We start from the raw sequence: 25483 nt of genomic DNA, 5'->3' as shown, positions 1-25483 counted from the left end.
CAAAAGTGGCGAAATAATAAAAAGTAAAAGGTAAATAAAACACTGACTAGCAAAGAGATGAAGGTTCACCCAAAAATAAAACTCGGTAACTACTTCCTCACAAGCACTACTAAAGTATGCTGGACCACCAGATCAGTTCTGTAGTTCTGTGTCAGCATCATGACAAATGACTGAGGTCATCAGGACCATTTTTACTGCTCCGACAAGCATAAAAAGACCATCATGTTTTTTCCAAGCAGCTTGTGAAGACTTTGCCTGTTTGGTGGGGAGGGGATTGCCTCCAAAGATTTTCATCCCACGCACACTGACATTGTTTTAGACAATGCCAACAGCTGTGTGCGGTCAACAGCCCTCCCACAAAAGAGTCAAAAGAATGTTGACATTTAAAAAAACTTGACTTGGCTTCATAACCATTCAGACATCCAGCTGTATCATTAGTCTAGGAGGCGGTGCATGCTGGTACAGCAGCAAATGCAGTCAATGAATTCAGCACATTATTTAAGTTGAAAGCTGCTACAATTTTCACACTTTTAAGATAAATCAATTTGAACCAATCAACACACAGTACCCCGAAGTGTTGGCATTAAAATGATGGTCTATTGAGGACACATGAATAACGTTAATGTCAGTTTCATTAATGTCTGTGTTCTTATCACTAAAAGGCAAAACTTATTACGTTTTTATTTATTGATTTTTATAGCAATGTTGCCTAATTGGTTATAATTGGGTATCGTTGAAATTCAGTTGTCTTTAATAAACAAAACTTTCATTGACAATAATATTACAAACCTGTCATTTATGGTTATTATAAATGTTTTTCTATGTCTTTTCACCAGTTTAAAGATTTAGCAGTTAGGTAAAGACAATCAGGAAATGTGTAAGAAACATAATTTGCATATCTTCAAATATTATTGAAATAAACTACTTTGGCACCAAGACGTTCTGACAGATTTTCCAGCAGCTCTGTGATGCAAAAAATGACAAAAAAAAAAGAAGAAAAACAGGAGACAATGGCTGATAACTTCAAACAGCTTGCCATGTGTGTTTTCACGAGTGGATGTTCCATTACAGCACAGCGCAACATGGCTGACAAACCCATCAGAGATGTAACAGGATATGGTGTGATCACTTGTTTCCACTGGTGAAAAAAGGGGAGCTTGTAGCATTGTAGTCACGCTCATAAAGAGCAGACGCTGCCTTCGTCCACTGTCGTGTCGTTCCGTCAGGCCTGCCTGCGCTTCCTCTGCTGCCTTGTCACTAACATAGAGTACATAATACACCGCCATGCACTGAGTATTACCTAATGCTGTAAGCAGATATAAGGGCCTTTCACAAGTTACAATGCTTAATAAGTATGATTTTAAATTAGTTGACTTAAACATGTCTTATGCTTACAACTATATTATTATAAACCATTTATCAAGTGTTCATATACGGATTATGAATACCACATAGCAAACTATAGTGTAGCCGGTTAAATTCACTGTTAATTGAATTTCCTCACTTTAATTGGTTTGCAGTTTCTGTCAGCTAACAGAGGCGCAGTCTTGTTATAACACAACAACATGCAAATTTGTTCGTTGTTATTCCAGGTGCAGGTGGAGCGTAACGTGATGTCTGGACTGTGTAAAGGTGTTTATGTGCGCCTAAAAGCTTTGACACTCCTCCCCATGCCTCCTGTGGACAGCACGCACTGCAGCACCCATCAGTGAGCAGCATGGCAGAGCACACGCCTGGTTTCCAGCTGGAACTTATGACTCTGTCACAAACTCTTACATACTCTCATGTAGATGTAGTGTTGCAGCTGGACATTCAGTAAACGGAGTGATATTTGAATTTGCAGCAGATTAGATCAGTTTGACCTTTATGTGACTCGGACTTGCTCAAGGAGACATCAGATTGACTCACCATTCAGATTTTCTGGGGATTTAAGCACATTTCGAGTTATTTTAAGAAGTTGAAATAGTTGGAAGTCATAATTTTCATGGACATTTGCATTCTTGGATGACATCATGAAAAACAACAGACAGGTGATTTACCTCAAAGCAAAGGAAAGTAAGGGATATCTTGATTGCTTCTGCTTTCTTAAAGATATGAGGACTTATTTGATCTGAGTTTATTTTTGTAAGTTCAATAAATCAGACTGCAGCTATCTGCAAAGTCTGGCTTTGTTTTGTTCAAGGTTACTGCCAGGCCAAGACTTCACAACCTGATTTAATGAGATGAATGCATCTGTTCCCAGTTTCACACCGATGCCATCAAGACCTAAGTGGAAACAAGCCTTGCTCTGACACCATGGACATTTTTTAGGAATCATACTTGTGCACTCTCTGTGAAAACTGCAGTTCTATTTGGTTTTCCCAAGGATGAGTGCCCCGTTTCAGTCTTGATTTGAGTAAATATCCATACGTATAATTACTTGTGCATGGGGAAACTTTCTCCTTTCCTTAGTTCTTGATTCTTGTACCACTCTCTAATGTCAGTCATTTAAAGCATCTGAAGTGAAGCATCTCAAACGCATGATATCAAAGAGCTGGGCTCATGCAGACAGCTTGGAGCCCCTGTGCTGCAGGACTTCAGCTTGCAGCCCAACACTTCTGGCACCTCTGTTTTGTGGGAGCAACGAGTTTGCGCCCCTAAGGTTGGCAGAGAGAAGGACAATGGATGTTTTTCCAATGACTAGGAGGAACTCATACCCTGAAATAAATGACTTACTTTATTTTAAATGACAGACCTACTTTTTTACTACCTCACTTGCCCTTAGTCACCTTGGGCAAGTGAGCAGCAACATAGGTCCACTCATTAAAGAAGCCAGTGGGAACACTGACTGCTGATTTTACTTGGAATCCAGGAAGCAGAAGAAGAAAAGAAATCATGCTTCCAGGGTGTCATAGCTACTATTGCTCTTTGATGAAAAACATGTTTCCATTGATGCACCAGACTGGGTGGCTGGAGTTTAAGTATATGTTATGGTTTGATTTTCTGTTTTGAAATGGTCACTCCACCGATTGTGAAAGCAGTTGTATAAAGTATTTTGTGGCTCAATGGGGACCCGTCTAAAGGCTGAAAAAAAAAATGCTTCACTTTTTAGTGTGCAATACTTAAGTGGCCCTTTAAAGCCCTTTTTAATAATATATCAGAAATGTCATGTAAGTCATATAATCTCCATTGACTTGAAACACATTTTTATATTTCATATATTTTTATATTTAGATAAATATGCTACAGCCAGCAGCAGGTTAGCATAGGTCGGTGAATAGGCTATTGTGTACATTTAAAGGAGCCCAGCATTGAAGCTGGTATTTCACACCTCTGTGACTGAAGGAGAACATCACTCCCAGAGCTTTTCTCCTTTTGCACTTGTATTTGAATAAGAGGCTTCCCTATCTACCCTCAGCTTTCTGTGTGTCTCTCTGTTCTGTTAAAACTGACAATCTGGTGCCGAGCTCCACATCCCTACCTCCAAAATAAATACATATCAACACCAATCTATCTGATCTTTGACTTGTTCATTGTGTCATTCCAAACCACTCACCTTGTGACACCTTTTGTTCAAAACCACTACTGAAAGTAAACTTTTCTTGATGCGCTTTCAGGTCATTGCAGCCACTTTGCTTGAGGTTATTCATCCTTTTGAAATGCTTGCTGGTTGCTAAATAAAAGCCTCAGCAGAAAATGCTGGTTTACTGTGTCACACATTGACATACTCTGGCAAAGTAGTATGAACCACCCTGGAACGTGCTCTGGGCTTGAAACCAGCCACCAGTGCCAAACCCACATAGACAATCTTTGGTGTGCGCCACGTGGACTATTCCAAGATCCTCAACCCAAATCTGCCACTGAGAGCAAGGTTTTGACTTCCCCATTTTCCCTAGTAGCACATTTTTTTCCTGGCCTCACCATCATTTACTTAACCCCTTCACTCCTTGGTTGCCACACTGTGAGACAGATGGCCTGGTGTAAAACCCCAGTCAAATTTCTCTCCCTTAACCATAGAATTCTGCAAACACAATGGTACATAGACCTCAGCTGAGGTAATGCAATTTTCCACATTATGTTTGATTATGAAGAGTATTTGAGGAAGTGGACTTGTAGTGGTGGGAGACAGACTTCATTTTAAATAAAAAAAGATGTAGAAGTTTTCCTAGATAAAGTCCATCCCAGACACAGATAAGATAACAGTCGATAAACCAACAGGTTATGTTTTCACATATATTTAGTGCGGAGATCTGTAAAGGTCATGTCAGCAAGATGAACGAAGATTGTCGCTGAGTGCAGCAGATTTGCAACTAAAAATTATGGATAAAAATGGATATTTTTGGAATCAGATTTAAAGGGTGAATGTGGTGGTATTTTTGCTTTTGTTATTGTCAAAAAATTATATAAAAAACAAAACAATGAATTGATTCTACGAACAAGTATGGTATGCATATCCAAAGCCTGATCATATTCCTCTGTGCCATAGAGTTTCATCGTTGTCCAAAAATTATTAAAAACACATCAACCACAGTTGTAATGGGTGACATGTTACCTCATTATCATGAATGTGGTACTGTGGTTTATCTTCAGTCCACAAAAATACCGTCCTGCTGCCGTTAATACTTACTAGAGCACCAAACGTGGATCAGTCCACCACTGAAAATAGGCCCTGACAAATGTATAATGTTCTCCTGTTTGAATAACATTTGCTAAACACTACGGTGACCAGCTGTTTAACAAGATTATTCAACTTTTAAAATGTTTTAAATAGAAGAAAAAAAACCTGAAAGATTTACATCGTCAGTAGTTAACAACTTAGTTTGGGGCTGACGGCCAGATACAAAATAAGGACGTCAGAAAGTATTGTGAAACTGTATCACACATAACCTGGATTTGGTCTTTTTTATGTTATTTTTTGACAATTACAAATTCAAATGAAAACTAGCCGTAACCTTAAAATGTATTTAGCTCATATTTCATACTGTTCGTGTTGGTTAAACAGCATTATTTCAATATGACAGTAATTATTATGGGATAACTGTCAGTCCATGTGTATATAATCAACAAAATGGTGTAGAAGAGATTTATTTATGAAACAGAACAATCTTACACTGTTTGTAGAAAATGTAAATCTAACAACACAAGTATAAAATAAATGTACATTTTGTGCATTGCAAACGTTCAGAAAAATGAACAAGATGGAAACCAAACACGGAAGCACATGGCTGCTATACAGACTAACGACAACAAGGTGTACAGTAATACGTCCTCGATCCACACTATACAGTCACACAGTCACACTTTGTTTTTAGAGACCTTCACCTGATTCCATTTTAACCAACACTGTTAAGTTTCACAACATCCATAAGTGATATTTGTGACTAACATATGAATGAAAAAGTAATTTCTTTAAAATATTTTTACAGTATTTGATCTTCACGACTCCATCACACACGATGACTGACTTTTGAACCTCAGACTCTCTGCTGTTGATGTGAAATTAATTTGGTGCTTGGTACACAACATTAGACCTTATCAGCCACTTAAACTGCAATTGTATGTACTTAACCACCTTTAACTACCTTAACTTATGCTAAAACCTTGATCTATCCTCTTTTTTTGTAGACGTGTCGCAGATAGAAAGTGTTTCAATATCATGTAAGGAAAGGGTGTTTGCTGCAGTGACAGTAACTTGTAGCCACTTTGGCTGACCAGTCATAAGCTCCTCGTAGAGTAAAAGCACTGAAAAATGTTCCACGTGTACCAAAGTGATATATCACTTTGAGGACAGCGAGGCTCTGTCTGGACAGCAAAGAAAATGAACAGTGGCTTTTTGTAACATACACATACTACCAGAACTAACTCCCTCTGGCAGCTACTATCACATACATAAACACGTGCTGTAATTACAGTATGTATGTGATTACTTAAAAGCAGCTGATGTTTATCCTCTCCAAAGCTTTTCGCTACAGTTTATGTGTAATATTTAAAAAACCAACAACTTTAGGATATGCATGTCAACATTAAAAATCTTGCAATACTATAATGTGTTATCTTGATGTTTGTGATATACAATTATGCGCTTTGTCAGTGTAAACAAATAAATAATTATTTACAAACTCTAGCAAAAGATGCAAACAAACAAAACAAGCGGAGCATAAATAATTTACAAAAAGGAATTATGATACAGACTTAGTATAAACATCTTTGGCATTTACTAAAATGGCTTATTTAAATTGTTCTCCATAAAAAATACAAACACACACATTCAGGATGAAAATAATGAGGAGAAATAATAATGGACTTGACAGCTAAATGATTATGCTTTTGTTACAGTTTATGTTTGTCAGACACTGTATGATTGGCCACAAATGAGGATCTTAATCCCAAAGCCGAAATGATTAAAGATAGAGAACGACAGGTAGGAAAGCATACAGCGTGTAAGTGGTTGTACAATTAATCCTTTAAAATGTAGGTACACTTGGTATAATTAGGTAATCTGCTTTTCAAAAAAACAAAAAAACTCTCATAATTTATTTCATTACCATCTCAAGAAATGTATAAGTCAACAGGAAAACTGAAATCGGCCGTGGTTTCCTCTCCATTGGATGGATCAAGGCAAAGCGTGGAGAAGTATGGAAATCCTCATTTACTTTGAAATGGATTTAGTGATGACGTGATGTTTACTTTGAGAGACTCTTGTCTTTTGCCCTCTGATGTTTTTCTTTCTGTCAGACTCGATTCAGTTATCTGTGGAAAGATTGAGAAAACAGCTTCCATTACCGCCACATTTATAATCAAAACTAGGACACTCAACGAGATTCACACAGTCAAAGTGCCAACGTGCAGCAACAACATGTGCACTGTGTGCGTCAGAAAAAAAGCGTGTCTTTAGTGTCTGCGGCTGTGATTGTGAAAAGGCTGCAGGCTCATTTTCCACTGTTTAGCACTCAACAGAAGATCAGAAGTCCTTGGACCAACACAAGGTCTTTCACAATGCATCTGAGGCATTGTAGATGGGCAAGCTGACAAGCAGAAACATAGCGTGACAATCGTTTTTTGCTTCAAACAACACAGAACACACAACCCTTCTCATCATTACCTTATGAACACAGTTGGAAACTCCATCTTATCTGAGGTTTGAAAAAGATGTTGAAGGTTTAAATACTTTACCCACATTATTCAAAGATGGAGAAGGTTTTCTCCCCTTTTCTGATATTTGTACTATATTCATCGACATATGTGGATCATATACATGCCCACATTAAATACACATACACACATTAAATACACATACACGTCAATCCCCATTCTAAACGTCTACAGGTACAATTGCTTATATTTACGTATAATGCCTAAATTGCTTCATCGCAGTCCTAATCTATAATTGACTCATACTCTAAGGAATAAATTGAGTCGTGAACAGAGGACAAAGGACGAATGTGTATATTACAGTGTGAATCATTCCATGTTATTAATTAAGAATCATTTTGATCTGACCGTTGAACCAAAAGCATTCAGTGCATTTTTCTCTGATTTGGTTGCAATATCCTACAGTTGCATAACAGCAATCAAACAAATCAAAAATAATTCTACATTGACTTTTACCTATTCTAAACATATATTCTTATTCCTATCATTCTGCGAAGGTTGGGGTCAAAATAAATCTTTCCTAGATTGATGAACTATTTTCACGTGAATCTTTTGGTATAAGGTATCCTGTAATGCATTAACGTAGGCGCATGAGGCTGTCCCATGTGGTGGTCAAAGTTTCTGTTAAAATCATACATGCACACATATACGTCATTATTTCTCCAAGGACACAGACACATCTAATGTCAGAACTTAGTAGTAATCAAAGTGTTTGTACTAACCTCTGCATTCATACTTGAGGTCGGAGAAAAACACCAGCTCTTGCGAGAAGACAAACAAGCCTAACCTTCCTCCGGCAAACGTCTTGTCATAAACTGGTCCTGAGTCGGCCATGATTTGTTTACCTTCATAGACCACAACCCTGAAAATGACAGGACAGACATAAACCTCTTAGTGTGTTGAGATTAAGATGCTTACTAATGTACAGTTTCACTATCCGTCACTACACAAACTACAGAAAAGCTGCAGTTGAGAAATATGAGTGATTTTATAAAATGACCAAAATAATGTAGGTCTTTGGAGGACTGCGATCAAAGTTTCCTGTCATTGAGACAGAAAAACAACAGGTGTTCCTGTTATTACAAGCTTAATTTATTACCTTATAAAACCAGTCTTCGGTCTGTGCATGAGATGCCACCTGTAAGCTGTGTAATCCTTCCAACCAATGTTTTTGGGGTCATGCCACAGAGTCCGCACCTATGTGAAACAGTTAGCAACACTTAATACTGCTTCAGGCCTTAAAACAGACCAAATAGCATTTAGATTGCAGCCCACCTGTCCAGCAGTGTTGCCCGTGTGCCACAAAGCATTCCTGAGGTTTTCTCCAGTGCCAGTAGTCGAGTTGACGACTTTGAGTGAAACGCCAGAGATGCCGAAGGCCTTGGAGGGCTTGTCCTCCCAGTAAGTCTGTGTGATCTGCTTCCACATCACTACATAAAAGCGCCCACTCGACTGGTAGCCGAACACAAAGCCTGCATAGTCATCGTCTCTGTCTGTGTTCACGTACATCGTTCCACTGAAGTCCACAGCATTGAACTGATCAAAACCTGTGATGGTGTTAAAGAAAGGGGATTCTAAATCTCAGGGCTCTGCGCAATCAAATGGAGTTTCAAATCTTTAAAATTAATTTGAAACAGTTGTTCAAGTGTAAACATTTTTGTGTTACTCACCTACTGCAATGCCTGGGTCAGAATTGGCGGTCTGAACCAGCTCTTTGCCCTGGTGTCGGACCACCCAGTTGGGATCAATTTGAGTGGTTCCTTTAGGATCCAAGTGGACCATCTGGAACTTCCTGAAGTCTGTGATACTGATGGCATTGTTCTCCGGACACACATCAAGAATATCTGGGATATTGTCATTATCAAAGTCATCTTTGCAGGCATCCCCTCTTCCATCGCCTGTGAAAAAAAGATATAAAATACATTGGTTTGACCTAATTTAAATCAGACTTGAATATCCATCCATCCATTATCCAAACCGCTTATCCTGTTGAGGGTCGCGGGGCACTGGAGCCGATCCCAGCTAACATTGGGCGAAGGCAGGGTACACCCTGGACAGGTCGCCAGTTCATCGCAGGGCACATATAGAGACAGACAAACATTCACGCTCACACCTACGGGCAATTTCGAGTCTCCAAATAACCTAAGCTGCATGTCTTTGGACTGTGGGAGGAAGCCGGAGGGAACCCACGCTGCAACGGGGAGAACGTGCAAACTCCACACAGAAGGACCACCCGGGATCGGGGGTCGAACCCGGGTCCCTCTTGCTGTGAGGTGACAGTGCTAGCCACTACACCACCGTGCTGCCCCAGCTTAATTTTTCCTATTTTTCCACAGATGGCAGCTAATATTAGAAATTATAATAAAAATCCCACTGAAGGGAGTACTGAGGAGCTCTTCCAAGATAATATAAAAAATGAATGGGGAAAATAGCGGTTCCTCACAGAAAACTGACTTTAATACATTTGCCAGGTCTACTAAGGCAAAACAGCTATCTTTTCATGCTATGACAACTTCCACTAATTTGTAACCATCTGAAGCCTGACGTCTATTAAAGCCAGACTGCAGGCCAGGAGCTCACAGTGGAAAGGACTAATGATGGCCACTGTGTGGAAGTAGCTAGCTGCTTTATTGTCATCTTTGTTTTTGCACAAGGGGCTAAAACGATCCTATCAAATAAACACTATCTGACGAGCTGTGAAAGCGTCGGTGTCCAGGGCCTACCTGCTTCGCAGTCTGTTTTCATTTACAAACAGCTGTACAAACTCCAGGAAACCCTGCTCAAATATGGTACTGTGGATTAATCACGAGCAAAGCCTAAAGGTAATAAAAACTTCACAGCCTGGAGTGTGACCTCCTGGGCGGCTAACTGAAGTCATGCAGAATGACATCGCTTTTGCCAAGCCGGCCGTTTTCCAAAGCCACCATATTTCACACCTGCAGCAGTGGAGCTAATTGCTGACTGTGAAAACATGTGGGAGACAGTATACTGAAGCTAAATGTCACTGAGTAATGAGTACAAAGTCTGAGTGCATGGAGTCCACGGCAGAAAGACAGAATATAATGGCTATAAAACTAATGTAACAAAATGAAATACAAGCTATAAATCTGTAAACTCTAGATGAGTAATCCCCAGAGTGTTAAATTCAGTTACAGTCTCAATAGGTCTCTCACATGACTTAATGTGAGCCGGCAGGTGTCATAAACTGGTCATGTGAGATGAATTGTGATACTGAACTAATGGTAATTCAATGGTAACTTATTAATTAATGTTGTACATTTTGTCAACTGCTGTTTCCAAGGTGAAGAATGAACTCTTCATCTCAGATTTTAAGGCAACGCAAACAAGAAGTCCTTTCAGTGCTCAGAAAAATGGACAATCTGAGCGTCTAGGTAATCCAATTTGCTGAGGAAGCTCAAGATACAGTCGAAAGCTCCAACGGCTACTGAGTGGACCTTGTGGTGAGATTATTTTGTTAAAAGAACTTTGAATCTCAATATGTCATACTCTATCTTTATGTAAAAGTTGTTTTTGTGTACTTTATATTTTGACCAAAGGCCAAAAACTACATATTACACATTCATAACATAGTAAAAAATGTTTTGGTTATCCATAAACATTGCATTAGAAATTGGCAATAAAAAAGTTATAGCTGCATCAAACACCATCTAGTTACTTCGCCAGTCTTATGATAGCACACAGCCCAATGATACAAGTGCAACTTTGTAACTTTGGTCTGAGAATTTTGATCTACCTTTGACTCAGGCAAATACAAACACAAGTAATTTGTAGTTGAGTAGGAACATTTCACGACCCTTTGTACTGCCATTTCTGCATTAAACTAAGTATACCACTGGACAAACACACAAAACATAATCAGCTGGATTTACACACGGATAGAAAGTACAAGGCACGCACCAGACCCTGCAACCTTTTGAGTGTTTTATTCTCACCATCAGCGTCTATCTGGTCTGCATTGGGTGTCAGCCTGCAGTTGTCCTTGTCGTCAGGGACACCATCATCATCATCATCATAGTCACATGCGTCTCCTTTGCCGTCCTTGTCGTGGTCAGCCTGGTTGGAGTTGGCCACATAGGGACAGTTGTCCAGGTTGTTCTGATGGCCGTCTTCATCAATGTCGTGGTTATTGTCGCACTGATCTCCAACCAGGTCATTGTCTACGTCGGTCTGTTGGATGAATACAGACAGAGGTTAACACTTCCTGCACTCCCTGTTGCACTGGAATGTGTCATGAAATGCACTGTGGTCACCTGGTCAGGGTTGTGTAACAATGGACAGTTGTCACAATGGTCACCAACTCCATCCATGTCAGTGTCCTTCTGATCAGTGTTGTACACATAGGGGCAGTTGTCGCTCTCATTCATAATGTCTAAGGACAAAGGGCAGTTGATGAGAATTTAATGTTTAATATAACAGCTAGCTGTCCGAGATGGATTGATTACAGTCATTTATCTGTTTAGCTATTTTACCATCTCCGTCAATATCCACTGCGCAGGCGTCCCCTTCTCCGTTGTGGTCGGTGTCTATTTGAGCAGGGTTGTGTTCATAGGGACAGTTGTCGCAGCGGTCGCCAACTTCATCCTTGTCAAAGTCAAACTGGCGAGGATTGTATTGGAGGGGACAGTTGTCCTGTGACAGAAAGTATGTAGTTGTTAGGGAATTCTTCGTGTATCATCAATCTGATCATAGAATGAAACGTGTTAAAAACTCTCCTACCCTCTCATCTAGAATTCCATCGTTGTCATCATCCTTGTCACAAGCATCTCCTTGGCCGTCCTTGTCAAAGTCTTCTTGTCCAGAGTTGGGAAGGCTGGGGCAGTTATCCTGAAAAAGTCGTGGGACATTTTTACAGATACAATAGTAATACAATAGTTTATTTTCACTGCGGATAGGCTTCATCAAATAGGGTGACAGAGTTTAACAAAATACCTTCTTGCAGTGATATGTGGCATTGGCACCACACACAAGGTTCTGATTGGGCCAACCATCCAGGTCAGAGTCTTCTCCACAAATGAAGCCATCTCCAGCGTAACCGGTCCTGCACTCACACTTGTACATAGGGTCACTGAAGTGGCTGATGTAGATACATTCAGCATATTTGTGGCAATTGTGGGTCTTGTCCTTGCATGGGTTCTCTGGCTCACACACCTAAAGAAAAATAAAGGGCAGGTGGAACTGTATTATGAGATTTTGTCACTGACCACATCCAACATCAAGGGTACTGGATGTGATCTGCCAGAAAAGAAAAGATGGCCCTCCATGCCCTTGTCATCAGTCTTTGTATATGCTTCTTTTGTTGTCAGCTTTTGATGACATGTTAAAGTTAAGAGTAGTTATCTTACCACTAGTCCTTGTAGCTTCCTCTTTAGAAGGCCACCCCAAACTGAGGGCTTCTCCAAAGCCAAAGTGCAGGGCACTTCTGGGCAGAGTTGATTTTATGAAATCCTACCTAATGCATCATACCTCCCACAACAACCCACTGTTTCCTCTTTTGCAGCGCAAGGTATTCACAGCTGCCACTCATTACCAGAGGATGAACATAACTGCAGTGTGGATGCCACTCCATGAGCTCATAGAGGAGAGAGTGACAGCAAGAACAGGCCTTTGATCAAAACTGTGAAATGGTGCCGCCTTAATGCCAGCGATGAGACAATTCCCTTTTTCCCCCAAATCAATTATGGAAATTGGGGCATCATATCAAAGACAAGCAGCTGCAAAAGGCCAAAGAAAAAAATGGTCCACGAGGGATGTTATGCAAGGGCCAGGCAGAGTGGCACGGCAGGTTTTTCAGTTTTCCAGGGAGTCTGTAAATTCAGTGATCTCAAGGGAGCAGAAAAACGTATACTAATCAAATGACTAATGTGTCATAAATGACATGTCGTATTACCTGTGATACAGCTACAATTGAGCAGTTATGACAGGAGTGGAAATACTGAGCTGTTTTAAAGATCTCGTACGCAGAGCCAGGGTAAAAAGCTCCACATCTCTTAGCTTGAATAGAAGCACTGATCCGTTCAACATATAAAGTAAAATACAGTTTCAGTCTGCCTCTGATCTTCCAATGAATGTAACAGAGATGTGTAACATATGTTTGTTGTTAAGAGTTGCCCAACTCTCCTCCCTCTACCTCTAGTTGCTAATACTGGGTCAAGGTGAGGCACATTCATATATGGTGGCCTCCCCTCCAACGCTGTGAAAACACTCTGACAGCATGAGTAAGGCTTATATATCCCCCAAGCTGCTGCTTCCATCATTCATAAATTTTGATCAATCCACACCACTGCTTTTGAAAACCTAGCAGGGAGCTAAATTCCCACATTGTATCCTTTTCTTTGCTGCATTTTGTTCTCACTTAAAAGCTACCTCTGTTTGAATGGCATCCAAACAATGGTCTGTTATTGGCAATGAGAGTAACTTTAACGCACCTGTTTGTTCTTTTTGGCAGACTCCACACCCATACCGAAAGGCTGGTTGCCCTTGTAGCGCTTCGGACAGGGCAGGCAGTGGAAACCTGGATCGGTGTTGACGCAGCGCTGCATTCCACTCACTTTGTAGCAAACGTCAGACACCATGTCACACTGGAGGAGGGAATGAAAAGTATCAGTATCAATGCAGACAAATGACACGTTTGAGGTCTTAAACACACGTCTGGTTCATGCACATGAGAAAAACAGGAACTTTCACCTCATTGATGTCTTCACAGTGGCTACCGTTTCCACGGAAACCAGCAGGGCATGGGCCACACTCCCAGGATCCATCTGGAGAGCTGTTGCAATCCACTCCCCCAAAGCATGGGTTAGACAGACAGCCATCTGCAAGGGATTTAGATGACAAGTATAGGGAAACAAGGAAAGTTGATTGAAACATTGCTGGAGATATCTGTATGGTGTGCCTCCAAATGATTCCACTTCAATTCGTATTGGTATTTATCTCAACTTGATACTTAAAGATAAAATATGTATTCTTTCTTTAGCATGTTAAGATTTGCTCTTAGCACAAAGAACCGCTGACGATGATGGGAGTATCATTACTTTTGGTCAAAGCTTTTGAGGAAAACCACAAATGCCACTAGAGGAAAAGTCACCAAGGTTCACTAAAGTCAGTAGGATTCACCCTCTTGGGAGCATGAATGTTTGTTTTTTAGATATTCTATTCCGGGCTAAACTTGTCGACCGACCAACTAACCAACCGACCGACCGACATTCCTAGAGCTTGTTGCTTGCATGGTTAAAAACATGATGTAGAGTGACTTGTGCTCACCCATAGGACAGTCTTTTGTGTTACAGCTGTCACTGTCGTTGGCCTCCCCGATACAATTTTTGCCGCTGTACTGAGGTTGAGGGCTGTTGCATACCCTCGCTCGACTTTTGCCTCCCCCTCCGCATGTTGCTGAACAGGTTGCCCATGGAGACCAAGGACCCCAACCGCCATCAACTAAAAAGACACAGAGATAGATCTTCAGTACTTCATTTTTGACAAAAAGCATTTCATTCCACAAGTATTTCAACTCTTTGTTTCTAACATTTAAAGTCTGAAATCTGAAAAGAAGCCAGAGAGTCAGAAGCCTGGAACTTAATACTACAAGTGAAAACATACTGAGCTGATTTGAGTCAACATTTCCTGAAAGACAGACAGGAGGCCAGTCTCGAACATATGGGGAATGTTGCCTCAGGGAAGCCATGAGGCACAAGAAAGTCTGGTTATTCCACATGGATGCTGCTGTAATGGAGATGCTGCTTTTGAGTGTTCCCCTAACAGGCTGGAATACTCACTGGGACAGGGTTTGGCAGTGCAGCGCTGAGTTTCTCTCCCACTTCCCTCGCACTCTTTACCCCCCAGTTGTGGCATGGGAGCATTGCAGTGTCGTATCCTGGTGATCTGTCCTTCTCCACAGGTCACTGAGCAGGACGACCACGGCGACCACAAACTCCAACCTCCGTCCTGGCGAACTGGGAATCCAACATCAAAACATATCAGGCAGAGATCACAAAAACACATGTCACGTATTATCCTCTAGATTTCCACCCAATCAAATAGTTACAGACATGTACAATTTGCAAAAGCAAAGAAAAATGGCTACCACATTTTCTACAAGTAAACATTATGTGATGCTGGCGACGATGGCTCACTTTCAAAGATGTTCTGAGACGCCTGCGTCAGTATTTATGTCATTGTGGGTAAACTATCCTCCAGTGGTTAGACTGATTCAGTCACTCACACAGATGCAGTGTAACGTGAGCTGCAAGCAATAGCACATGCCAATCCCACAATTGATCAAACAAACAATTCTTCAGTTTTGGCATCAACCTCATTTAAAGTATATCTAATGATCAAACTCATTAATATTTTATATTTTTGCATGGCAGGCGGTGGTGAGTCATTGTACTGTGGAACACCCTCTCAACCAGTGATTTATTTGGAAAAAAATGTGACTGGGCACACCCTGCAACCAGACCATGCAATACTGCTTTTCACTGGGATTCAGCCTCACTCAGATGGATCCAGATTCATAGAGGCATGAACTCCACAGCTGCATCATGTACCTCCCTGCCATATGTCATACTTCTATTTGTTTTAGATTATTGTGTAGTTGATTCAATGACAGATGCATAGTTGATCAAGATCACTGCACTATCATCACTGCACTAAGGGGGTTACTACTGGAATAAATATCCTCACCACGGCTGTCGCATTTGCCCAGGCTGCACTTGCGGGTCTGGATGGAAGGTCCGGTGCAGGGGTTGCTCGTTGCATCACATGACCGACCCCTCTGCTGAGTTCCTGTCCCGCAGGTGACAGTGCACTCTGTCCACTCTGACCAGGGGGACCAGCCGTCCTCACTGTGTGTAGCTGAAAGAAGTAAAAGCACAAAGTCAACATTTTATTCCTTATTTCTCCTCATGTTAAAACAGAATAATAAAAGTACTAACAAAGGATCACTGCACTGTTTTTATGCTTTATGTAAGCCTGTTTATCGCATGACCTCATCTGAAAAACCCACAATAGCCACTCTGAATGTCATATACGTATTTAGACCAATAAATATGCGGGTCACTCACAAAGACAAATTGACTGCAATATTCCTTTGGTATTTAAATCTAATATGCGTGGAATATTGTTTTTACGGCATATTGAACTATTAATTAAAAATAGCATGAGTACATAAAACTGCATGTGTTTTTAATTGTGTTTATTGGCTGGGTGCATTGGCTGATCAAAGGTTCCAACTACTTACGCATACACACGGGGCAGCACTCGCCGTCGATAAATGACGGGATGGCACAGGCCACTGGAGGGCATGTAATTTGGTGACAAACAATCTTGGACTCCTGCCATCAATGAATATTAGACATGTATCAGGGTAATTCACATCCACAGTAAAGATGTCCATATCTCCATTTGATTTGGCACTACCTGGCAGGTACATTTGGTGCAGCTGTCTACAACCCAGTCTTCCTTATCGTCAAACAGGCGGCCATCCTGCCAGCACATGTTTTTCTCTTTAGTGTTCTTCATTCTCCCAAGGGCCTCCTTCATGACTGTGTTCTCCTCTGTCTTAACATACAACAACAGACAGATTTGAGTCAGAAAGGAGATCAGTCAGAAATGATTAGGTCACACTCATGATAAAGGTAGACTGCATTCCAGGAAGCATGTGAAGCTATACACCTGCTGACAAGCTGATTCTAGTAAGAGAGCACATGTGAGATTATTTTCACCAGCTGGAAAGAAGAATAGTACACGCTGCTCCAGTAGAAGAACTGTTTCTCACTTTTAAAGAAGTAAGACTACTTATGTGGATCACAAAAATCACTCTCTGAGAAACACAACCACAAAATACTTTATTATAATAATGAAGGGCCAAATATAGCCTCCTGGCATTCTTTCCATGAACCTATCTGTCCCTCTCCAGTTCAGTACAGCTCTGAGGTGGAAACTTTCATATCATTATGAGACATTTTTCTTTCAGATCGCCTCATGAAAGAAAAGAGTCTCAGACAAAACTTAAATGGACCAGGAGGAAGAATGATTGATTTTTAAATTAACTCAAAAAAGTACATCGACACAAAAAAGCTATTAACGGTACAATGTTAATTTCACAATGTGATTCTCATTACTTCAAATGGCAAACTGCATCTCTGTATATGTATAATGCTTCTAGGAAAATAGCCCATTGAAAAAGAATGCTTAGTTATGCACATTGTAAACTCCAACCCAATTGGAGACCAGGGGACCTCTGGCTGGATTCCTGAACACTTGGGAGCTGTCAGACTACTGCCAAAGGTTCGTGTGTAAGAGTGTGTGTAAATCCTCCCGTTGGAAAAGGGAGGCAGCCGTGTGCAGCACTAGAATCTAAGACACCACTCGGTCTGGAAGAGCCTCAGGGACCCTTCTCATCCCAGACGGTCTTTTTTTTTGTTCCCAAGGTTCATGCCCAGACTATTATTGCTGGGAGGCTCCCAGAGGAAACACATGAGCTTTTTAAACACAGCCAGACATTAGACTGGACCCCATCGCTGCCAGGGGAACACTTCCTATATCCCCGTGTAACATGTCATAAAATCTGTCTGACTCACGCTGCCACAGATAGCAGGAGTCAAACGGGTTCAGCCATCACTGGCGACTCCATAAACAGTCCTGAAGCTACTTGCTATTTGATTTCAAAGCAATGTAGGAAACATAGTAACCTAATTCAAACCTCTAACATTCCGGCTGCCACACCCGGGATTGAATTTGAACAGCTGATTTTGACAATTTCACATTCACCACTGAAAATTTGCCTGTAGAGCACAGCAAAACAGTAGCATGTCTGAAACAAACACAATGATTTACACCAGGTCACTTCTACTACTTACCACTTTTTGCAAGCCATCAATAAGGTTGCTAACGACAACACGCAGGCCGTTGAGCTCTTGGAACATGGTGCTGAGGTCCTCGCAGGAGCGCTCACACAAGTCTGCGCTCGCATCGTGTGTCTGCTGACCGATAATGTTTGTAGTGATCGAGGGACTCACGTCCACAATTTCTGTGCTCTCGCTCACAATATTGGCATCATCTGGAGGGACAAAAGAAGATACATCAGGGTGAATGAGCAAGCGAGCAAAAACGAACAAGCGACACTGGTGATGGAAAACACATTTGAGAGATATGATGATTCAGGATACTCTGTTCAGGATACAGAGTGATTTCCTGTTTTCCTGTTGCAGGCAAAACAATCACATAAATGCAGTGATTACAATGTTTATTGTGTACCAAAAACAGATGTTCAGTCATTGTGTTTGTTTGATTTGAGAAATCTATGTTTGAAATGGTGACGGTAAATCTTTCCACCAGAGATGACAGCCGGTTTGGCTGTGGGAGAATGGGAAGGGAAGGTATGACAGAAAACAAGGTGTTTCTGGAGCGATGAATGAGAAATCACACCGTAGTCATTCATTTCCACAACCTTTTAGATATGTGGACACTTCCAATATGAACTTAACAGACCAGAGTGATCACACAGATGGATTTACAAGCAGCCTGTGAAGCTCATGGTCTTGTCCTTCCATCGGATCTGGAGCACAGGCACTAAAGATACCCTCGTCTAGATGTCAGCACACTAGAGTCCAAAGTGCGGGAAAATCCCTTGAGTCACAGCATTTCTTAGTCATTACTAACGCTAGAAATTCTTCTCCTTCGGTGCATAGTATGAAAGGGAATGCTATTCTCAACCCCAGAGTTGTCTGAAGGGCTAAATGTTGAGTCTTCTTTGTACAATCTGAAAATCTGAAGCAGGAAGTCCTGCGTGCGCCAAGAGTAACGTGTGTGCCAGGTGCGATCTTTGTACAAAATAGACAGGCAAAAATATATTCACAGAGCAGAAAAGAGCATCTTTCTACATCTTATACAGTATGAAATCCTGAGCACTCCCTCAGTTTATTTCCCCAGTTTGTATCTAAACTCACTAACCTTCTGTGATATGATGATGAGCTTATGGATGTGTGATGCCGAAAAACAAAACACACAAGATACTTATCAAAGCTTCATGGAATGCCTGTCACTCAGCCAAAGCATAGCACATATCTGCAACAGGTTTGGATCTTGCTATGTAAATTGATGAAGATTAATAGCAGACTGAGGGACTCTAAATCAAGTTGTCCAAATGATGTCCCACTGTAGCCAGTGTTATGTTTTCTTTCCCTTTCAGTCTGCTGGATTCATTCAAATCTCAGGAGGGCTTCATGCTGTGTGTGGATGCGCGCAAGCTCGTCTGTAAAAGCATTTACACATTCTTCTCTCCCTGATAGACGTTCTCTTATTTTCTCAAAGCAGATAGAAGACAATTAAAAAAGAGCAAAAAGCTTGGGTAGTTTTAATGCTGCTCATTAATGTCCAACATGACAGTTCTTTTGAGCGTGGGTTGTGTGGGTATATGAGTGACTTTTCTGGCATTAGAATTGCTACCAGGGCAGAACCTTGACGAGTACCATCCAGCATGCAGAAAACGTCCAGGTCTTAGTTACATCTGTAAAACAAATAAACTCATTCATCTGGACTTTAACACTGCTTGAGGCAATGGAAATGCTCAGAAACCCCTCTGTCACACACAAACATGCACACCGCAAATATATTTGCTTTGTCACAGTAAACGAAAGACACTGTTTCCAGATCTGGTGACCCTTTAGCTTTGATGTACAGCTTCAGCTTCAGCTGAGAAAAGCAACCCAATCAGCCAATTCATGACTTCATTTTGTGTGTGTTTGTGTGTGTGTGTGTGTGTGTGTGTGTGTGTGTGTTTGTGTGTGCAGCTGGATGTGGATGCTTCCAGCTCTGCAGTATAGCATTCACTTTCTCTTTTCTTTCCCAGGGCATTATCCCGAGCCTACTGCCAATGGAAATAAATGTAAGCATGTGTATCTCCTTTTGTTCACCACGCAGACACACTGCTCGACCTTAAGCCACTGCATCGACACTGCTATTTCCGTAAACGTGAAGTTATAGGGGGACATCCTGCCACATACCAATTCAGCAAGTTTCTTTACCCACTTAAAAAAGCTCAACTGAGAATGGTTTGGAAAGTTGCTGTGGTTGATACTTAACAAAACACAGATACCAGGCTTTGGAGGATCGCATGTGAAAGAGTTTCCAAATCACATCTGTAAGGTATCGGGGCTTGAACAGTTAGCAAATATAATTACTTTGACTCATTGTTTGGCTCATGAAAATCACACAAATAGAAATGGTTCCTACTGCTTGAGTATGGTGGGAAACATTGGGAGAATGCTGGTTTAAACACCTTAGAGACAGCCACAAAAAACTCCGCTCCCTACCTTGTTTAGGGACATCACAGTCTCTGCTCAGCAGGACGTCTTCCACTGTGGTGTCGAAGATAAAACGCACGTTCTGCAGAAGGCCCTGATTGGTAAGAAAATGTGTCTATTACGTATGTTGGCTACTTTGGTATATTTTAGAACAGACACACATCCTTTGTCTATACCCACTTACTCCTATTCAAGCATGCATTGGGACACAGACAGATACTTCACTCTTGACCTTGTCACACTCAATTTTACACACAAGGGGCAATTTAGAGTCTAAATGTGTCCTCTCCACACAGGAAGACCAGGGAAACACTGAGCCACTCTGCCTCACTTTGAAGAGGAAGTATGCTCGTCTCTGATTCTGGAAACTGTTGTTTAAAATGAGCTTTTATTGTAAGCTTAGTTAAGACCACAGTTTCTTGTAAAATATCAGAGGTGAATAAATATTGTAGGGCCTTTAAACTCACAAAAGTCACAAAAGGACTGAAGGTGAAAGACTTAAGTTTCCGGAATCTGGTAAATCCTTGTCCTACCCATAATCCATAGTCTCTGTCTTACCCTGAAGTGGCTCTCCCGAATGGATCCCTTTGCAACATACATGCGGCTCCCCTCAGCCTTCAGGTGCTCATAGAAAGGCTCATCCAGGATGAAGCTGTCTATCAGGTTGCAGCCCACAAACAGGTTTGCATTTTCCCCATGAACATGAAGTGTGATATTCTTCCACTGGGAGTCAGACAGGTCCACATCCTCAAAGGAAACCACATTTTGGGTGCCGTCCACCCAGTATACCAGGTCCAGAGTATTGGCCCGCCCATTGGACACAATCTCAAACTGCCGCCGGCCATCGGGACCCTCCAAACCAATCAGGGTGCCCCGTGAGGCGCGGTCCTGGCGCATGCTGGCCACAAACACAAAGCCCTCATTGTTTTGGATCTGACGTAGTATTTGTTTTAATATGGGGGAGCTCACTGGGGGCAGGTGGTCAAAGCGGATGAAGCGGTAAGCAGGGGCATCTGAGTTTTGGCCCCGAAACAGTTTGGCCCCCAGAGTCTTGCGAGTGATGTGGGTGATTTCAAACAAGTCGAATGACGTCTCATCCTCTTGCTCACCATCTAAAAATCAAACCAGAGGAAATGCAAATGGACAATTACTTCAGGGCAAAAGAATAAGAGTCCATGAGCTCTATTTTTCTTTAAATAAAATAGGTATTTAAAAAAAAAAGAACAAGGGCAAACAGCAAACAATTAGCAAAATGTTTAGAGGATTTTAAAAACTTCACTGATTGCACGTGAAGTTAGTGGGGCTTCTAGCATTTAGTTTCAGTATCAATAATACAAATCTAGTCAATAACCTTTATTATTCATTTATTTTAATATTAGTCAGCATTAGAATCATTTACAAGTTTTCCACTTACCTTGAGGTAATGCGTGGAGAAAAGTACAAGATAAGAGCAGCAAGAAGAGACTTCTCCTGAGTATCATATCTCCTTAAAAAAAAAATAACAGGAATGTTTTTTAAATTCGTTTTTATGTCCCTCTAGTCTTTTTTCGACATCATCAATCCATCTCAAATTGATTTGATTTTTTTCACGTGATCCTCACAGTGAATAATTCAAATAATGACACAACAGACGAACCGAAAAAATCCAGCTTTTCAGCTACAATACGCTGCTTACAGCATCACATGCAGATTCTGTTTTAATGCGTGTTAATCGCTTAAATGCTTTGAAAAGTGTTTTCAGTCATCCGATAATGAATTACTTAAAGTGCTGAGCTACATTTCTCTCGTACCTTATACCTGCTAGCATATCTCCACACAGACAAGTTCAACGATAAATAGGCTATGGTGCCGTGTAACTTACCTGACGAATGCTGTGTATATTTTTCAAAACAATCAGATATCCGACAACAATAAAATAAAAACAATGAAATCAGAATAAAAAGCCGATGATTAAATGAAAGAGAAGTGGTATCTCCTGTACACCTCGTGCGTAAAAAGCGTAAAGTCCACTTTGGTTCACTGCATCCACAGTCCGCAGGACTTTAGGCACAACAGTGACTGAGGCATCCAGCTCCCTCCTCTTATATAGAGAGCCTGTCAATCAAACTATTTTGGTTATGAACCGTTTGCAGCCAGTTTGTTTAGAGACAGAGTTATATAATTATCTTCCGATGGCGTAATTGTCTTATCCGCGCTCGCACACAGAGGCTGCTATGGGGGCGGGCGGGGGGGGGGGGGGGGGGGGGGGGCGGAGGGGGGGGCTTATTCACCTTGGGGAAGAGAGATAGAGGGAAGTGGGTTGTTTTACACTGGAGGGACAAAGTTATGATGATAAAGAAACCAAAAATGTTTTCAATAGATTTTATAGCTTTACCCACCCCCCCCTTCCCTTGAATGTTATTGTTTTTCTAAAACAAATTATTCTACACACGCATACATATTTTTTACATTTGGATAACAGCATTTTGACTAAAACTGTTATAATTCAAAACTTGCAAAACCGAAAATCAAAGTGAGCCTCCCAGTTATGTCTGCAATGTGACGCAAAAAAAGAACATGAAAATGACTTCTACAATAGATACTTTGGATGCTTTCACTTTGCTGGCAAGCAGTGTCTTATGCCTGAAGATAGTCAGGTTTTTGCCAAGGCTTCCCTCTGCGGTGTCAGGGAAAGAAAAGCTGACACAAACTGTCATTCTTGGAGCCCTGTAGAGGGATCACAGCTTTGGCAGTGGGTAGGCTTTTGTGTACCAATAGGATCGTCACAGGGATGGTTTGCGTCAATTGAATAAATTCCATTTTGAGGAAAAAAGGGGGTGAAGAACAGACAGCTACTTACCAAATGGGAAGAACGTCTATCAACAACATGGATCATTAACCTGACAGAAATTAGAAATGCTCGCTGATGATAAAAGCATTCTGCACTGACCAGAGAACATCAGATTAAAACTGTCAGGGGTGGAAAAAGATTAAACGCTCCAAAGACTTGCACTCATTGAATGAGGTAGTGCAGCTGTCAGTTGTAATTTCTCAAGATGTGCTTTAATCTGATTTTTAATCAGGGTTTAGATATGTTCCTCTTGAGTCATTAATAATCAAAGTCATATTGTGGGCTATTGGAGGAAAACTTCTTCAATGGCTGTTTTACTATAAAGCTCACAGAGTCCCCACGAATACCTTTAATTTCTAAAATCTGCATTCACCCACTTTTATCCATGCAAATTCAAGCAGTATTTATTATGGGAGGAAAGGAATAACAGGTAGCAACAAATCCATGTCAGACTTGTTGACACCAAACTGTGCCATAAAGTGGGAGTAAAGCACACCCTGCTCTAACATCTTGCTCAAAACACAGAATCCGCACAGTCGAGGTTTCCATTGCTTTTATGATATTTCTGAAAACTTTCTGGATCATTTGAACTGAACCACACCACAATCCAATGCTTAGTACGCATGCAGAGATCCACACATACACGTGGACTCTTCTTTTAATGCTACAAACACCAGAGATCTGGATGAGTCATGAAATTCAGATGATGAATGTCTGTTGGGTTGATAAACAACTATAGTTTCCAGCTCTCTTCTCCAAGCTGCGACTTCACCGTGGAGGTTTATGTGTTTTTAACAAAAAAAAAATGGGTTCAGTGTGACTCAGGAGCACAATCCAAAAAGGAAATCTGGCAACTTAAATGTTTATAGTACTGAGAACTGGAGAGAGGGACACATGTAACATGCAAATTTCACGTCCTCTGTAAAATACAATAGTTCTGGGAATGACAAAAATACAGAGGTTGGCCTTTCTAGTTAGGATTTACTTCAAATAGCCAATTTAAATTGATCATGCAAAATTTGAGTAATGGCAATGAAACAAATTTGGCCAGAATGGCTGGCATTGTAAAATATCATAATCTCCCAAATGGAATGACATCTCCTTTTGCACGACAATTGCACGGTAATGTAAAGTATGCATTTGATATCTGGAGAGCTACTGCATAATCTTTGGATGTTACTGCTCTCATTACTCATCTACTGTGTATCTTAGTAGTTAGAGACCACAAGCTTGTTTGCTTGTGGTTATGGCAATGGTATCATATGAATCTCTGTGCTCCAAAGCCAATGTGACTGTTCCCCTCTCCATTTCGCTATATCCTACTCTGGAGTTGGATTTATCGTTGGTATAATCCAGTTTGTTATTGTGTCTTTCAAAATGTCAGTCTTGTTAAATCAAATCACCATATGTGCAATATTTTCGTACTGAAAATTAGATTGCACAAGCATGCATTCCTCTTGGGAAACCAAGCTTTGGGGATGCTAGTGTTGTTCAGTAGGTCCATCACAGACTGTAGTAACTGACTTTTCCGTTAGTGCCACCATGAGGTTGACAATTGTCGTTATTAGTGAAGTTGAACTATTGAATGGATTTCCATGAAACTTTGTTCGCACGATTATGTTCCTCTCAGGATGAATTGTAGTGACTTTAGCGCCATCATCTAGCGCCATCACCAGGACAAACATTAAATCTGTCCAATACTTTGGTTTATGATGATGTTTAATACCTACAAAATATAATACCATTACCATCAGCCTCAGCTCCAGTTTGTATTATGTGCTGATAAGCAAATGTTAGCATGCTTTTACACTAAACTAAGAAGATGAACAATGGCAAACATTATACCTGCTAAACATCAGCATGATAGCATTATCATTGTGGGCAAGTTAGCATGCTTAAGTGTGTATTTAGCTAGTGAGTCCAGCCACACTAAGCTACTAGCATGGATGTAGACAATTGTTCAGTGATACTGCCTCAAAAAGAAAGACTGGAGTTTTACAAGTTTTCTTCAAGAGTTGAAAAGCAATTGTTGGGAAAAAATCTAAATGACTAATTAGTATGCGTTTAAATGATTAAGGAATGTTATACATTTAACATAGGCTCATGTCCTCTGTAGAGTTTAAGGCCTGTGTCCTTGTGTGAACTTTCACTGACACCAGGTGTCTTCAGCAAATGTTTAGTCTATTAAGAAGCAGTTGAT

The 25483-nt window shown here is 40.9% G+C and overlaps 1 protein-coding gene across 2 annotated transcripts; it reads right to left on the bottom strand.

Moving 5' to 3' along the window:
* Window positions 1-7077: 7077 nt before the first annotated feature.
* Window positions 7078-21934, bottom strand: thbs2a (thrombospondin 2a). 2 transcript variants are annotated; one of them, XM_076076895.1, is made up of 21 exons: window positions 21868-21934; window positions 21012-21565; window positions 20463-20547; window positions 18009-18208; window positions 16567-16707; window positions 16384-16481; window positions 15832-15992; window positions 14925-15101; window positions 14413-14586; window positions 13837-13964; window positions 13578-13730; window positions 12082-12300; window positions 11869-11976; window positions 11622-11781; window positions 11403-11521; window positions 11085-11319; window positions 8802-9029; window positions 8407-8678; window positions 8231-8328; window positions 7854-7993; window positions 7078-7112 (listed from the first exon to the last, which is right to left on the bottom strand). In XM_076076895.1, the coding sequence occupies exons 1-21, from the start codon at window positions 21932-21934 to the stop codon at window positions 7078-7080; spliced, it is 3552 nt and encodes a 1183-aa protein (XP_075933010.1). The 2 variants fall into 2 exon arrangements, with proteins under 2 accessions (XP_075933010.1, XP_075933009.1); XM_076076894.1 differs by having other exon boundaries at window positions 15832-16002; window positions 16388-16481.
* Window positions 21935-25483: the final 3549 nt, after the last annotated feature.

This window comes from Anarhichas minor, unplaced genomic scaffold, assembly GCF_050575085.1.
Source record: "Anarhichas minor isolate MPS153535 unplaced genomic scaffold, ASM5057508v1 ptg000058l, whole genome shotgun sequence".
In the NCBI taxonomy this organism is placed as follows: Eukaryota; Metazoa; Chordata; class Actinopteri; order Perciformes; family Anarhichadidae; genus Anarhichas; species Anarhichas minor.
Note: the sequence above shows the minus strand (reverse complement) of the source record. Positions and strands in the feature narration are given on the sequence as shown.